The sequence below is a fragment of the Astatotilapia calliptera genome, chromosome 23, assembly GCF_900246225.1.
Source record: "Astatotilapia calliptera chromosome 23, fAstCal1.2, whole genome shotgun sequence".
NCBI classification, from domain to species: domain Eukaryota; kingdom Metazoa; phylum Chordata; class Actinopteri; order Cichliformes; family Cichlidae; genus Astatotilapia; species Astatotilapia calliptera.
Genome location: NC_039323.1, coordinates 7748062 through 7761271, shown reverse-complemented (window position 1 = coordinate 7761271; position 13210 = coordinate 7748062). Strand labels below are relative to the sequence as shown.

Genomic DNA, 13210 nt, shown 5'->3' with positions numbered 1-13210 from the left:
AACTGGCGTAATGGCCTTCCCAAATCCCTGACCTCTCCTCTACTAAAAATGTGCGGACTACACTTAAAGGCTGGGTTAGTGCCAGGAAATAAACTCTACCAATCCAGCCAGTAAGAGTGGTCATATATCCCAACCAGAACTATGTAAGAAGCTTGTTGATGGCTACCAAAAGCCTGGTGAAAGTGCACCTTGCTAAGGGACATTAAATCAAACAGTAGTAGCCATGAAAATCTACATAAATTGAAAATTGTGTACCTAGTTCTTGTTTTAGATCTATGCTGTACAATCATTCAACCTTGTAAAATGAATAAATTACCAAGACATTTAATGTCATGGTATACATTTGGGAACAGTCAGATAACTTTAGGGCTATTTAAATCATTAATGTAGGGAGATGAGGAGGAGCAATTTTTACCTCAATTTAAAACCAGAAGAAAGACAGTTTTTCTGCAGATACTTTCCCAATGGTTTTATCACCATGAGCAGGATTTCATCTTAAGAGATACAGACCACAGGCAGTAAGGATGGGCGGACATGTCTCAGCCTCCACCACTCTCAGCACTGGAGCCCCCCAGGGGTGTGTTCTGAGCCCCCTGCTGTACTCTTTGTACACATATGACTGTGTGGCCACTACCAGCTCCACCACCATCATCAAGTTTGCTGACGACACCGTCGTGGTGGGCCTGATCTCTGATAACAATGAGACGGCCTACCTGAAGGAGATTAGGAATCTGGAGAACTGGTGCCAGAGGAACAACCTCCTTCTAAACGTCAGTAAGACAAAGGAGCTGATAGTGGACTTCAGCACTAAGCAGGAGAGGAACTACCAGACCCCCGTCATCAACGAGTGCCCAGTGGAGAGAGTGGACAGCTTCAAATACCTCGGAGTTCACATCACGCAGGACCTGTCATGGTCCTGTCACATCAACACCGTGGTGAAAAAGGCCCGACAGCGTCTCTACCACCTCAGACGCTTGAGAGACTTCCAACTGCCCTCCAAGGTGCTCAGGAACTTTTACTCGTGCACCATAGAGAGCATCCTGGCGGGAAACATCTTAACCTGGTTCAGCAACAGCACCATGCAGGACAGACAAGCTCTAGAGAGGGTTGTGCGGTCAGCTGAGCGCACCATCCGCTCCGAGCTCCCTGACCTGCACTCAATCTACAGCAGGCGGTGCTGGACCAAGGCCAGGAAGATCGTGAAGGACCTCAGCCATCCCAACAACAGACTGTTCTCTCTGCTGAGGTCAGGAAAGCGATTCCGCTCCCTGAAGACCAACACAGAGAGACTGAGGAGGAGCTTCTTCCCGCAGGCGATACGGTCTCTCAATCACACCACCACACAGTACTGACCCACACATACAGTTCTTACACACACACTGGACTTTCTGGACTTTGGTTTTGCACAACACTGGTCACTATATTCTTCATTTCCGGTTAATACTTGTACAGCTGCTGTTATTGTGTATATATTTATTTATATTTAGATTTCTTCATACATTCTTATATAGTTCTATATTGTGTATTTTGTTGTACAGTTATTTTATTTTCAACTTTAATTTATATATTTTATCTTATTCTTCCCAGTTAAATTTACCCTTCATTCTAATTTGTGTTGTACAGTTATTTCATTTTTAACCTTAATTTATATTTTATTCCTTCCTAGTTAAATTTACCCTTTTTAATTTTTCATATTTATTTCCTATCTTATTCATAGCCTTTTCCTTTTTTGTTTTCTTTAGGTCACGAGCAGTTGTCCAAGCATTTCACTATATATCGTACTGTGTATGACTGTGTACGTGACAAATAAAAATTTGAATTTGAATTTGAATTTGAATTTGGAGTAGCTTTGCTAAATATGGATAATTTCAACAGAGGACAAGTTAAAAATAAGCAAAATGTTGGGCATGGTATAAAAGACTAATGTTGGCACAGGTGCAACATCTTCATCTGCTCCTTACAGAGTCGCTGCATCCTTTTTATACCTACAATATCAGTCTAAGCACTTAAAGCATCTGTACTTGTATTTATTTTTAAAAATCAAAAGGGTTCCCGTGTGAATCTGCATGTAGTAAATATGGCGATTTGTTGCATGGAGGCATGCAAGATAGCTGCTTTTCACCTAAGCTAAGTAGCTTGCAAGCAAGTCATGAACTGGGATGCAGACTTCTTTTCTATTACTAAACCTTCACCTTATGTTTGCGTCTCATTCTTATGCCTAACTTCATGTTCTACATGCTGCAGGACCTGAAATCAGCCACACGAGGGAGCTTGCACCCCATGTTCACGATCCAAAATCTTAACCTTTCATTTCGTTCCAGTAGTTTGCAGCCAAGGGAATGAGTCAGAATATCATGCCACCATTTTATTTTTTACTTGTATTATAGCCCAGTTCTCCCTTTGATAACAAATGATGGGTATAATGACCTGTGATGTGCTAAATCTTTGTTCACGTGTGGGTGTCAGTGGGAGGATGGAAGTGCTGAGGGTTCCGAGCGTGGTTCACATGAGTGCATGGAGGCTGATATCTGATAATAATAATAATAATAAAAAGTCTTTGCATTTTAATTTGGATCGAATTCCATACTTAAAAATATGATTTGCTGCACGAATCATCCTTCTTCTCTCGCAGTCGACATGCACCAGAAAGGGTAGAGGTGCAGTCACAGAGCTGAAATGGACATAATGTGTAAGTCTCAACGATTCCAGGTTTCCTTGACAACAGTAACATGGCAACAATCACTCCATATACAATAATCTCCCTTTCCTTTTTCTGCTCCTTTTCTTATTCTCATGCTGGGCTCTTTGAGTCCATTTTTAAAAAAGAAAGCTCTTTAATTCCTGCCTGTCATCACTGGCCTTTCACTGTTTTACTGCGCACTATAATAGCTCACAAACAGTGAATGAATCATCAGAAAAGCATAACCTGTAAATGAGTTATGAAAATGTGTGGTCATGACTTTATCTGGGGCTTGGACTGTTTTTAATGTGATTTCCTCTTCAGTGTATAAAACGCGTGGCAGATAGTAAAATAACAGACCTCAAGGCCACTGTGCACTCACTTTCTCAAGACTCAAAAAAGCAATTTATTTAGTTCTCAAAGCTGTGAAGGTTGCAGTTAAATGTCACTACTACAGTTTATTTACATGTTTCTACAACGGTATTTTATCATCTCCTTTTCTGTCTACAGAGTTTCTATATCATCCTATCAACAATTATCCTCTGATGAGTGAGCCTCACAACATTGTCCTGTTATCACTGTTTCCTTCACATTTTCTTAGTCACTCCTCCTGTCTTGTCTACTCATTTGCATCACTACATCTTTTTCTCTTTGTTGGTATAATACATCCCTTCCAGCTATCCCTGTTAACAATCTAACCACTTGCTCCCCGTGGGGCACCATCACAGCGCTCCCAGATCGTGGCAGGAGCGGGACTTCTGCCTCAGGAACTTCCCCACCTCTCGCTCTCGAGGGTACCGAGGCACCAGACTGGACAGGAAACGTTTGGCACGAGATGTGATGCTTTCACGTTGCCCTCCTCCGCTCATGTCCTCGGCGCTTGTCCCCGGAGGCCAGGGAGACTGGCCCCTGGCTAGTCGCACCGCACACTCCAGGAGTTCCACGGTACGGTGATCCAGAGAGGCGGAGATCTCCAGATACAGACAGTTGAAAAGGGCAGCGCTAGACATGGCCTCTGTGAGAGGAAAACAGGAGACGGAGGAGATCAGAAAAAAGGCAGCTGTCACAGCTTATATTCAGAGCCACATGTCTTTTCATCCATATAAACCTTTTGATACTCCTTCACCTGTAATAGATTGTTGGTAGTAGAGGTTCCAAGCCAGGGCACGTCTAAGAGGAAGAGCTGCATGTCAGCCTTCAGTGACGACTAAGAAGGCTACTCTTACAAAGCACAATACTTGGGAAATATGTGATAAAAATGTTCCCGCTTAAGGTGGAAACAACAAACATGTTTCACCACTTGAGGCAAAAACACACCAGGGAATACAACCAGATGTCCAACACAAAAACAAATGAGTGACTCCACTGAGATTTACTAACAACACTCAGTACATGCACTCCATGTACTGAGTCAGGCAAGCATTAAGAAAATGTTCAGTTTAAAAAATATGTATACTGTCACAAATATTATGGTCACAAAACCTTCTTGAAATGTTGAGCACTACGTTGCAGGTTTATGATCTGTGCCTTAATCTGTGTTCAGAATACAGAAAAAGGCCATTATAACAACATAAACCATCACACGAACCTGGCCTTAAGCAACAAAAGGGTGCCCATTTATCCCAGGCCCACCGCTGTTTCCAGTCAGCACATCGTAAAACACACTGTAAAGTATGGCTGAATAAATGAAATAGATTTGTGTGTACACAGCTGAATCAATAAGGACAGGTAGCTGTAAATATTGTGATTACACCGTAAGTCATTAGCAACCATGATATGTTGTGTATCATCTAAGGCTTGTAGCTGGGGTTATGGAAGGATCTTCTACTCAAAGGAGCAATTACCCTTTAAAAGTGAAAATTTCAGGGTTAAAGTCTCAAAAAGATAACTAAAACAGCAAGAGCAAGCTTTTATCTCTTGGTAATGAAAACTGTGCTGGAGGGAAGATGTCTGCATGCTAAGTGAGATATCTTTCATAGTTTTCCAACTGTGCAAAACACGCAATACGAAGTATGTCATCAAGAGGTTTATACAACGACTGGATCGCCTGTGATAGTGATAGTTAATATTTACTGATTAAGTAAACAGGACAGAGCTTGTATAAAGTAAGCTAAATCAAGCTGGAATTTTTTGCTTTAGTTTCTTTATATAGTTCTGTAGCACATTTGTCTTTAGTTTCATCTTCAATGCAGACCATGATCTCCCTCTGCAGTATTGGTCTGCAGGGTCATTTAAATAAGGAAGAATGGCATACACTGGGTTGAAAAGTATGTAGTTTCATAGCCTGTGTGATATAAAACTGTGGCGTGTGGACAAGCAGCGTAGTCACGGTGAACAGGCTTTTGCTTTAACTGTAATTAAACTCCCACACTGCAATAAAGCATGACATTCACATTTACGTTGTTTATGGAGAGAAAGAAAGAGCGTAAAATGTCAATGTCAAGTGTAATGAAGAAAGCCAAAACAGAACTAAACTGTGAAAAGAATCTGCTCCCAAAGGAAATGCTTATACTTTATATGAAAGAGTAATGTAAAGTGTAATGTATCAAAAAAAATATTTTTTTTTAGGTGACTTGGAAAAGATAATCGTCTCACCTTGAGAGGTGACCTCACGCGTGCGAACGAGGTCACTCTTATTACCAACGAGGATTATTGGAGTCTGGGGCTGAGTCTCTCTCAGGAGAAGCCGAAGTTGCGCGGTACGGTGGAAGCTACGCCTGTCAGTCACCGAAAACACCAAGACGCACACCTCACTCTGCAGAGCCGACAGGTCCTTAATGACAAGCACAGGGACAGAGGATGATGCATTTTTGTTCTTTGTGAAATATAAGACACTAAAATAGAAATGAAATTTAAAAAACCCAAAACAAACTCAAAGATTCTAATTCAAACTGATGTAGTGTTTTGCATATGAATCAAAATCTTTTTCCTTCATAATGTTTTACTTTCCAGTGCTCTGATGAATATTTCCACCAACCCTAAAAATACAGAAAAGAGAAAGATTGTGTTTGAAGAACCAGCAGGTGGCTGATCTGTCTTTTTAACTTTACCTGAAACCCTTGTTAGTCAACAGCTGCACACTCCTCTTCCAGCAGCAAAGGGACTCCAAAAATATCAAATTCCTGAGTGATTTTTTCACACAAACTGAACTCACCATCACTTTGTCTTTAGTCGGTGCTGCCATGGTCCACTGAGTTTTCATTAAATTTTAATTAAGTCTACAACTGAGCACAGACCAAAAGGAACGTATGAACCCTAATGGTGTAACTGGGAAATTAGATAAGTAGATTCCTTGGTGTGGTAGTTAGCGCTGCAACCTCACGGCAGATTTGAATCCATGTGCCAACTGAGGCCTTTCTGTGTGGCATTTGCATGTTGTCCCCGTGCCTGCGTGGGTTCTCACAAGGTACTCCAACTTCCTCCCAGGGTTCAAAGCCATAATTGGCGTTTCTAAATTGGCTGTAGGTGTTAATGCGAGCATAAATAGTAAATTTGTCTCGCTATGTAAAATCTACAACAGACTGGTGACCTGTCCAAGCTGTACCCAACCTCTCTTGCCCCACAACAGCTGGGGTAAGCTCCTGCCACAACCCTAAATTGGACAAGTAGTTAGAAGGATGGACGGATGGAGATTCCTTATAAAGCCACAGTTTTAGTGTGTTTTAGCATTTCTCACATCTGGTAGCACAAGGAGTAACACATTATAATCCCCCACATCAGAAAAGACAGATTGTGCCACAAGAGTGTAGCTTCAGCGTTTTCGCACATGCACCTACAGTAAATCAGAAACATTAATGTAGTCATTTGGCACACCAGCTCTGTGGGCGACTCCTTCTCTGTCTTTCTGTATGTTTCTCTCTCTCCTATTCACATCCTCACGCTGATGCCTCAGAGCTGCACTCACGGGAAAATAAGAAAGTGTGGAAAACAACCTGATAATGAGCTTTCCTTCAGTCGACCAGATGCAGATGCTGCAGATTGACTGTCCCCTTTTTGTCCAACAGTTCTCTGAGCTTGACAGTTTTTGTTACAGTGATGGCAATAAACAATACAGGGTGCTCCAAATACTGTGCACACTGTGAGCAGATCAAATGCTAAATATGCAGTAAGCATTTGTTTATATATTGTAACTGAACCATTTTTTATGTCAAATGTAAGCTGTTATTAGTAATCTATCAGAGGCAGTCTACCCTGCCCCCAACAATAAAATTGTGCTCACGAGTGCTGTGATACACTCGTGTTCATGCATTAATATGCTGTCAGTTCTGCTTGCAAATTTCTCTACACGCTCTTTCAAACTCTTTTTCTATTACCCCAGTTAATCTCTTAATACAGCGAAGCTTTATTCCTCCCAGCACACAGAGTTCTTCAAATACTGAAAAGCAAATGAAACCAAGTGCTGAAAAATCTAAACTGCAAAGGAGCAATTTAAGCTTCTTCTTCTTAAAGCAGTCCAAGTATTCAGCACAGAGGAGCAGCTGAACACACTGTATACAGCTGCACAGAGGGCTCACTGGCCTAATGAGGGAGCAGGAAGCAGAGTGGGAGCTATGAAGTGTTGTTTGGCTCACCTGTCTCCAGTTGTCATAGATAATGATGGTGCTCTCCTCATCATCCACGGTAACTGTGTGCACATAACCCTCCCCTAAGGACAAAGGGAGCAGCAGTTAGGTCTCAGGAGGGAAATGGGCACTGTGATTTATTTACTTGCTGCTCACTTACTCCACTGCAATACATTGCTCTGCATACAAACAGCACTGTACCATCAGAATCCACAGATGCAGTCCTGTCCATGTCTCCCGCGAGGGCCAGGGCCAGAGAGGACTTCCCGACGCCATTCTGCCCCAGGAGAGCAATCCTTAGTGGCCCGTCAGGTCTGCCCTCCACAGTCACGGTTGGAGTATCATCCAAGGCAGGGCTGAAACTGTTTGGGGACACCGAAGGCCCGGCCGCACCTGACGCCCAGTCGCATTCATCGTGGACGGCTTCCTCTCGCCTGAGCTGGTGCTTAATTGGCAGAGGAGTGCTTCCTCTGCGAACGGTTGGAGTGCTGGGCAGAGTCATACTGTCACACTGGTGGGAAAGAAGAACATAGACAGACAGTGTAACACTCGTGAAATAGTGATTCCCACATGCCAACCAGAGCAAATCCCAAAACCTGATCTACATGAACCTCTCCTTATTTTTTCCCTATATCTTTACTGTTGTGGATTCTATGTGCAAAAATGTTTGTGATCATAAAGCTCGGGCTCTAGGTTGTAGATATCCCTGATAGGATCATCAGGCACACAGCACTGGCTGTGGCTTTGCCCTAAGGTTTGGGATAAAAATAAATAAGGATTATTCTGAACTGGAAAGAATGTAGTTTTAAAAATGAGCAGTTCCCCTTAAATGGACTGCAAAGACAGAAAGAACTTCTTTTTAAAACCCTGAAAATTCAAAGAGTGTACAGGGAGATATACTTATTAGTCACTAACATAAGTGAAGCATTGGAAATCCTTGCTTCAATAAATCTCATAATGAACAAAAAGCTCCCCAGTCAACACAGCAATACTAGGATGGAGTAGAACCTGACTAACCGCTGGACCTGATATTACTCTTTGCAAGCAGCCCAAGGGGAACACATTAGATATATAATGAATTATGACATGGCTATTGTCTATAGACTTTTTAGCAATGCATTTGATTAAGTAGTGAAATAGCCTACACAAAGACAAGTTTGCTTAACTGTAATACATAGTCTGCTATTTGTGCAGTAAAATCCCCAAAGTAGTCAAACTATGTGATGATACTATTTCAAATTGATCCAGTCCATCATATTCTTCATGATATTCTGTGAAAATGTTTCTCACATTAGCAACACACACATACTGTGAAGTTTGGGTTCACGTTTTAACACCTAGAGAAACCGTTTAGTGTCAACCTGACAGCTGACTAAGGTCAGCGAAAGGAGGCAAGCAATGTGGCCTCACAATAAATAGACTCTGGATATAAATATGCAGATTCTGTGGGCAAGAGCTTTGGTACTGAAAGCTTTTTGGTTTTTGTTTGCAGTGCTGAGCAATCATGTTTGAGTAGATTTGGGTTGCATGGAAATAAACAAACCCTGCAAAGAGCAAAAGAGAGATTATATTTGCTTAGATTAAATTTCAAGACCATCAGCTGTCATGTGATGAAGAGTTATGTCTTTATTAGGTTTTTTAAAAACAAATTTATCTTATTTATCTTCATTATCAAACAATTACAGGTGCACAGAACAGGAATTCTTGGCCCAAATAGGCTTTGTTGTCCCAAAGGCTGAGTCATCAGATGATAACACATGGGTATCTGGGTTAGGTAGCAGGTGTTGTAATCTTAGCTTTTCTTCTCCTGCTACTATTTATTGATTTACCTTTGAGCAAAAATTGAGAGTTGTGTTATAAGACACCCTTTTCAAAAGGTTTACAACTATGCCTTACAATTTTTTCCACCATTGTCACTGGCATGACACCACAGGGCAGATTTGGCTGTAAGTCTTAAAGATATTAAATGAGTGTTGGATGGGTTTAAATGCAATGCCAAGTTATTCTGACATCAATAAACTTGTTACACATTGAATCAGCTGGGATCAAATTTGGCATTCTGTTTGTGCTATATATTGTCTATAAAAGCTATCCTGCCATTGCCTTTTAGTTTATGAAGTCCTGTGAATTCATCCCAATTTAGCACTTTGAACCAGATGTGATGAGTGAGGGTGGGATTCAATGGAGAAACCAAAAAACACTGTAAATGACCTCTCAGTCATAAGGTAGACCGGCCCTAAAGCTCTGCTTAATTGTCTCTCTGTATCTAATTAGAGCCATTATTTAAAAAAAAAAATGAAGACCCTGGTGTATTTAACATGATTTGAGACAAGCAACTGGGACCATGACTCACCAGAAACATCTTAAATGGGACCATAGAGCAAGAGAGCATTATGGTCTATTTCCTACAGACTTCTTTTCAATGGCAACCAGATGACTCAGCCTCTGCTGGTGTTTGGAAATAATGCAGGCCTAAGGCACTGTGACTGTCTTAAATCTCAGTCCATTTAGAACCTACCTCAGTCTTTTAGATATATTTGCGATATTGCATGGATCCAATGCCAAGTAAATAGAGGGCCAGTATTGCTGATACCGATAGCGATACTGATAACTTTAACCTATAAAGGCAGCTTATGTAGGTGAGATCAGTATGTCATGTTTTATGAGATCACCTCTAAATCCCTGTGGTTTTTATTTTCCATAATAATAAGTTAACACAACAAAACAGGCCTTTCAGCTTTTCATGTATTTTGAAACTGGAGTTCTTTTTTTGGAGACCTGAAATGTAAATGTGTGCTGCATACTGAATCCTAGTGGTTAGAAATAAAGTATCCTTTCTATTGCGCTAGTATCGATCAGATACCGATAGCACCGTATGTATATCGATAAACTATTGGTATTCGGATCAGTTCTCCCACCTCTAATATTTAGTGTAGATTTATGTCCATCTGACAATATTTATTCTTGTTTTAGCTGTTTCTGAAATTCTTAAAGAGAAAAATTTGGCATTTTAGCTGCTAAATTCTACTGTGTCGATTATTTAGCCAGAGGGTGTTTTAAAACACACCAAATTATTTTGTCTACTGAGTGGTATAATTTTTTTTTCATTTTTAGTGGCTGCCTTGACAACAATGGCAACTTAATAAGTAATTTTTGAAAATGCATATATTTTCAGAAATTAATAAATCGATTTATTGGTTGGATTTCTGAGGATTAATGTTAATTAATGGGGTAAACCTGTTGCTTAAAGGATAACCTTCAGTTCTTGGAACTGAGCAACAACCATAACATAGCAGATCCCGCCCTCCCTGCAAATAGACGTAACTAAGAATTGAGAAGTGGTGACAATTAACCTGAGATTAAAGGTTGAATGAAAACCAAAATCAGTCGAAAGGCGACATAAAGTTCTTGGAGGGCTGAAATGACATTTAAAGTTTGAGCTGCACTAAGCCACCGAGTGAGTTAATTATTGAGCACCATTATAATCGGTTGTTTATTGCATTGTGGTTAAAATTAGTCATTGTAGCCGTAACTCCATTATAAACTGACTCCTTGTATTTTGTAATGCAGGACACCCCCTCCCTGCACCACCACCACCTACCTACAACACTCACACACACACAGAGATTCAGCAAGAATACCATACACCGTCAGCACATAACCTCAGTTCCCTTCTTTTTTTTCTTTTCCTGCACCTTACCGTGGCCGCATTCTCCTCGCTGTCTTCGGGCACATCTGTCGGCATCTGCAAACTGAAATCAAGCGATCGGAAATGAGGACTCCAGAAGATATACAGGGAAGAGCATCATCACCATTCTTCCTCCTCACCCATGCCACCCCCACCCACCACTCTCACTTTATGAACCCCTTATCAAACAGCCCGGTATGATCTCTCACCTGTCAGGTGGTTATCAGCTACTAAAAAGTAAGCACTAAGCGCGGTCTCTCTCTCTTTCTCAATCTTCCCTCCCTAGCGCGCTCTCTCTCTCTCTCTCTCTCTCTCTCTCTCTCTCTCTCTCTCACTCTCTCCCCCCCTCTCTCTATCTCTCTCTCACTCTCTCTCTCTCTCTTCATTTCGCTCTTCGCTGTCATTCTGTGTTCTCAGGTTAGGGCCCAGGTCCAGATCGGTAAGTCAGTACTGCCATTTATCATCAGCACTCCACAGACTGACTACTGTGACTCACTGACTTGACGCCTAAAAAGCTCTCCAGATCTTGATTTGCTGCCTAGAGAGGAGAGGTGACACCACTACCACGTGCTGGAAATGTTTACTGCAGGTGCATGCAGCCCGGTGATAGCAGTGAAGCGTGATGCATGCGTGCATGTAGGGAGCAGTGCTGTAGGAAGATGCTCAGAGTCACGAAGCATTCACTGACCTCTGGTAGATGGAGGCGATGCAGGAAGCGGCCGCTAGGGGGCATTATAACATAAGTAATCACATTCCTAATTGACTTTTTTTTGTGTGTGTGTGAGAATGTTTAAAATGTGTTATTAGGTTATCCCTGCTGTAAAACAGAGACTTGATTGCCTACCCATTTGCTTACAAAGTTTAATAGCCCTATTTTTTTTATTTTCTTTGAAGACACTCAATATTTTATTTGACAGATTAATTTCCAGTTCACCAAAGTATTTTCTAGTCTGTTATCGAAGGAGTGTATATGAACATGTTTTCTGTCAGAGTGCGAACATGGCCATGAGCAGTGGTGTGTCCCTCCCACACAAAGCCACAATAGACTCCGGCAGTGAGCAGCCAGGGCGCTATTATAGCCCTAATCCTGCTCCTATTATACAGGCCAGAGAGAGAGCGAGAGACACAGAGAGGGAGGTAGAGCTGAAGATGAGGTCATCCCAAACAGCACACACCCAGGGTCACTGCCTCACTATAGAGGGGCAGAGATAAAGAGAGAGATGGAGCCGGACATGGTGCTGCAGAGAAAAGGCTTCCAGGAGATTGACAGTGGCAGATGCTAGGATAGGTGAATCGAGAGATGAGGTTTAAACCTGTGTGCAAGGTGTTAAAAAAAACCCTGACACATCACAGGGATGGTAAAGTAATTGGTTTATTGTATATGCATATGAAACCACACTACAACAGGAGCAGGAAACCATGATAAGGGCCTTTGTTGTAAAATAATGTTAATTCTAATCACAAATGAATAAAAGAATAAACTGTAGGAAAGTAAAAATACACGCTAATGGAATAAAACCAAAAAAATAATTAGAATCAGTACATAAATAAACAATAAATACCAAATAAATAAGTGAATAAATAAAACAACAATTTATGTAACCTATACCCAAACAAAATAAATAACTCTAATGCATTAACCCTGGCAATAAATTCATGGGACAATTAAGAATGTGTCTCCATGAAGATTTTCTTTTAAATCTTTTTTTTGCATTTTTTTTCATCCCTGCACCATAAATTTTCTGTTGCATCAGTAGCCCACAGTACCCGAGTCCACAGTGACCAGCTCTGTGGTGCTGCATGTTGTAGTAATATGAAAATGATCTGTGTTTTCACAGAGCAATGCTTTTTCCTTTTTTCTCTCTCTCTTTTTTTTTAACAGAGGTATTCCTTCTGCCCAAAAATAGCTTCCTAGTCTGAAGAACTGGACACAACCACACAAATCATGCCACACTTTTTTTTCTTTTTGCTTGCTGAAATGGGTTGCCTCTTTTTTCATTTGCAGTTGCTTGAGTTAAGCACACTACCATCCCCGTGTCTCTGTATGTAAAAACCCATTCTCGAGAGCACACAGCAAGTCTGTTAATGGCTGAAATTTGCCAATTCCAACTGGCAAAAGTACATTTCTTTTCTAAAACAAAAGGTCAGTTTCCCCGCTATTCATTTAACACAATCACTGGAAGATATTCTTGTACATTCTTTAATCTATGATTATTAATCTTACAAAGAATACCAGGTCTTGGTGAGCTTAAACACTTTGGTAGGCAACTGTGAAATATT

At 41.1% G+C, this 13210-nt stretch overlaps 1 protein-coding gene across 2 annotated transcripts; it reads right to left on the bottom strand.

The window, feature by feature from the left end:
- Positions 1–3048: 3048 nt before the first annotated feature.
- LOC113016961 (GTP-binding protein REM 2-like) lies at positions 3049–11222 on the bottom strand. Of its 2 annotated transcripts, XM_026160194.1 has the most exons (6): positions 11140–11222; positions 10943–10994; positions 7444–7753; positions 7252–7325; positions 5276–5453; positions 3049–3695 (listed from the first exon to the last, which is right to left on the bottom strand). In XM_026160194.1, the coding sequence occupies exons 2-6, from the start codon at positions 10985–10987 to the stop codon at positions 3403–3405; spliced, it is 900 nt and encodes a 299-aa protein (XP_026015979.1). In that variant the 5' UTR covers positions 10988–10994; positions 11140–11222; the 3' UTR covers positions 3049–3402. The 2 variants fall into 2 exon arrangements, with proteins under 2 accessions (XP_026015979.1, XP_026015980.1); XM_026160195.1 differs by lacking the exon at positions 11140–11222 and having other exon boundaries at positions 10943–11133.
- Positions 11223–13210: the final 1988 nt, after the last annotated feature.